The 1,863-nt window shown below is 38.8% G+C and overlaps 1 protein-coding gene and 1 long non-coding RNA gene across 3 annotated transcripts in view; one reads left to right on the top strand and one right to left on the bottom strand.

The window, feature by feature from the left end:
- Positions 1-244: 244 nt before the first annotated feature.
- pemt (phosphatidylethanolamine N-methyltransferase) overlaps positions 245-1,863 on the top strand; it is a 35,171-nt gene continuing 33,552 nt past the window's right edge. Inside the window, exon 1 of one of the 2 annotated variants that reach the window (XM_034860991.1) lies at positions 245-532. In XM_034860991.1, the coding sequence (XP_034716882.1) occupies positions 440-532 (93 nt within the window). In that variant the 5' untranslated portion in view covers positions 245-439. The remainder of the gene's footprint in view (positions 533-1,863) is intronic. The other variant, XM_034860992.1, reaches the window with a different exon arrangement.
- The window catches only part of LOC117937204, a 23,160-nt gene continuing 22,875 nt past the window's right edge, over positions 1,579-1,863 (bottom strand). The window contains exon 3 of the long non-coding RNA XR_004655111.1: positions 1,579-1,659. This is a non-coding gene — a long non-coding RNA (uncharacterized LOC117937204). The remainder of the gene's footprint in view (positions 1,660-1,863) is intronic.

Below are 1,863 nucleotides of genomic sequence, written 5' to 3'. Positions count from 1 at the left end.
GTATATATTGCTGGAAGTTTTCTTCTCCACACCACCAAGCTCTAAAGAGCCTTAGGCCTTTAACACTGTCAGCCAGCAGAGGTCGCTGTAGAGAAACACTTTTCATTGACTACAAAGGAGAAAACTAATCCAGGAAGAAACAAATCCTACAGGTTATCATGTGGATTTATGGATTTACGTTCATTTCTGCGCGAGAACATCGGCGGCCTGTGTAAAATACAAAGTAACTGCTTGTGTTCAGGGGATTAGGCTATGAACTACATCTCCCACGATGCATTGAGCGGGGTTACAGGTTATCAGGACTTGTGTAGTGGTCCACGGCAACTGCACCCTTCTTTCTCCAACAAATAAGAACCTTGCACCTAATATTGTGTAATATTGGGTATCTAAGCAACAAAGATATGAGGGCAGTTGGTCTGCCAGTGTGCAAACAGTGCGCATGAGCGCTGTTCCGGACGAAAACCCCGCTGGAAACAATCAAGCTAGGCTGCTGGACTGCTGCGGAGGACTCAACAACGTCGATTATTCGAAGGTAAAACTAAAACGGTTGAATAAGAAGCTGGTCTCCATGTCTAACTTTCACGTAAGGTGGTGTAACGGCTCAGAAAAGCAGCGAAGGTCCCGGTTTTTAGCCGAACCTGTCGTCTTTATTGATTGCAAAATGAGCTGGTGACAGACCGGAAAAACACGTAGTCTAGCGAGGTTTTTCAAAATAAAAGCATGTTGTTCTGCAAACCCACAGCAAAGAAATGTTGGCTCCAAGCAGTGCAACTTCAACAAAACACAATATGAGAGTTACTTTTCTCAAAAAAACAAGTCACAAAATTTTCATCTCTAAACTCATACTTAATAAAATATGTAAAACAAATAGGCCTACCATGTGCTACCAATAGAAATACATCATATTTCTATGATCCCTCTGCAGTAAAGAACAGATGCAACTTGTGATGCATAATTTCATGTATTCCCTGGTTATGGTTTTAAACCTTATGTTGTCTTCAGGTCTAAAAAGATTTTTTTTTTATAACCAAAATAAAGGAAAATGTTGGAAAAAGCAGTGAAATCGATGAAAAACAAAATCAAAAATACAAAAACTTAATTAAAAAAAACGGTAAAAATCAACAAAACGTTGACATAAGGGAAAAAACGTTTCCATGGTCAAAGGGAAGCAACTAAGCCAACTAATTGTTGCAGAGATCCAGCCGAACTGGACAGGAAAATGTCTAGCTGTGTTATCTATGCCACATCTGTAACTTACTTTACTTAGTTCTTTTTTTGTTTGTTCATTCTGATGATAACACATTGGCACCAATACTTGTTTGATTTCATCAGTCCAACGATGTAATGGACCCTGTAAAAAGCTTCTTTTGAAAGTGGGGATAGAGCCTGTCAGATATGTCATATTTCTGGCTGTTTTGCCCTTTTGGCCCCAACACTGTGATATTAAACACATCCAACATTCAAAGCAATCTGAGGTCATCGTCGACCTAAAAGACATCAGGTGGTGTGCATAAGACTGACATGACATGGTCGTTATTATGACATGTCACCTATCATGTAGGAGTAATTTTGACTGAAGACAACATGAAAATAACAAAGACAAGAATCTCTGTGTTATGACCACTTGACATTAAACAAGACAATACAACCTGTCGATGTCTTTGTCATAAATATATGTTAATGTCAAGATGTCGTGACAAGACATCCGGGACAGTGCTAACTTTGCATTAAATTGTCTAAATTTACAGAATGACACTTAATGACAACAATCATTAAGGTCTATATAAAGAGACTTCAGATACAGTATTAGGGGACCACTATGGTCTATATAAAAGCGACTTCAGATACAGTATTAGGGGACCA

The sequence above is a fragment of the Etheostoma cragini genome, chromosome 21 (genome assembly GCF_013103735.1).
Source record: "Etheostoma cragini isolate CJK2018 chromosome 21, CSU_Ecrag_1.0, whole genome shotgun sequence".
NCBI classification, from domain to species: domain Eukaryota; kingdom Metazoa; phylum Chordata; class Actinopteri; order Perciformes; family Percidae; genus Etheostoma; species Etheostoma cragini.
The sequence above is the reverse complement of the archived record's forward strand: the minus strand, read 5'-3'. Positions and strand labels throughout refer to the sequence as shown.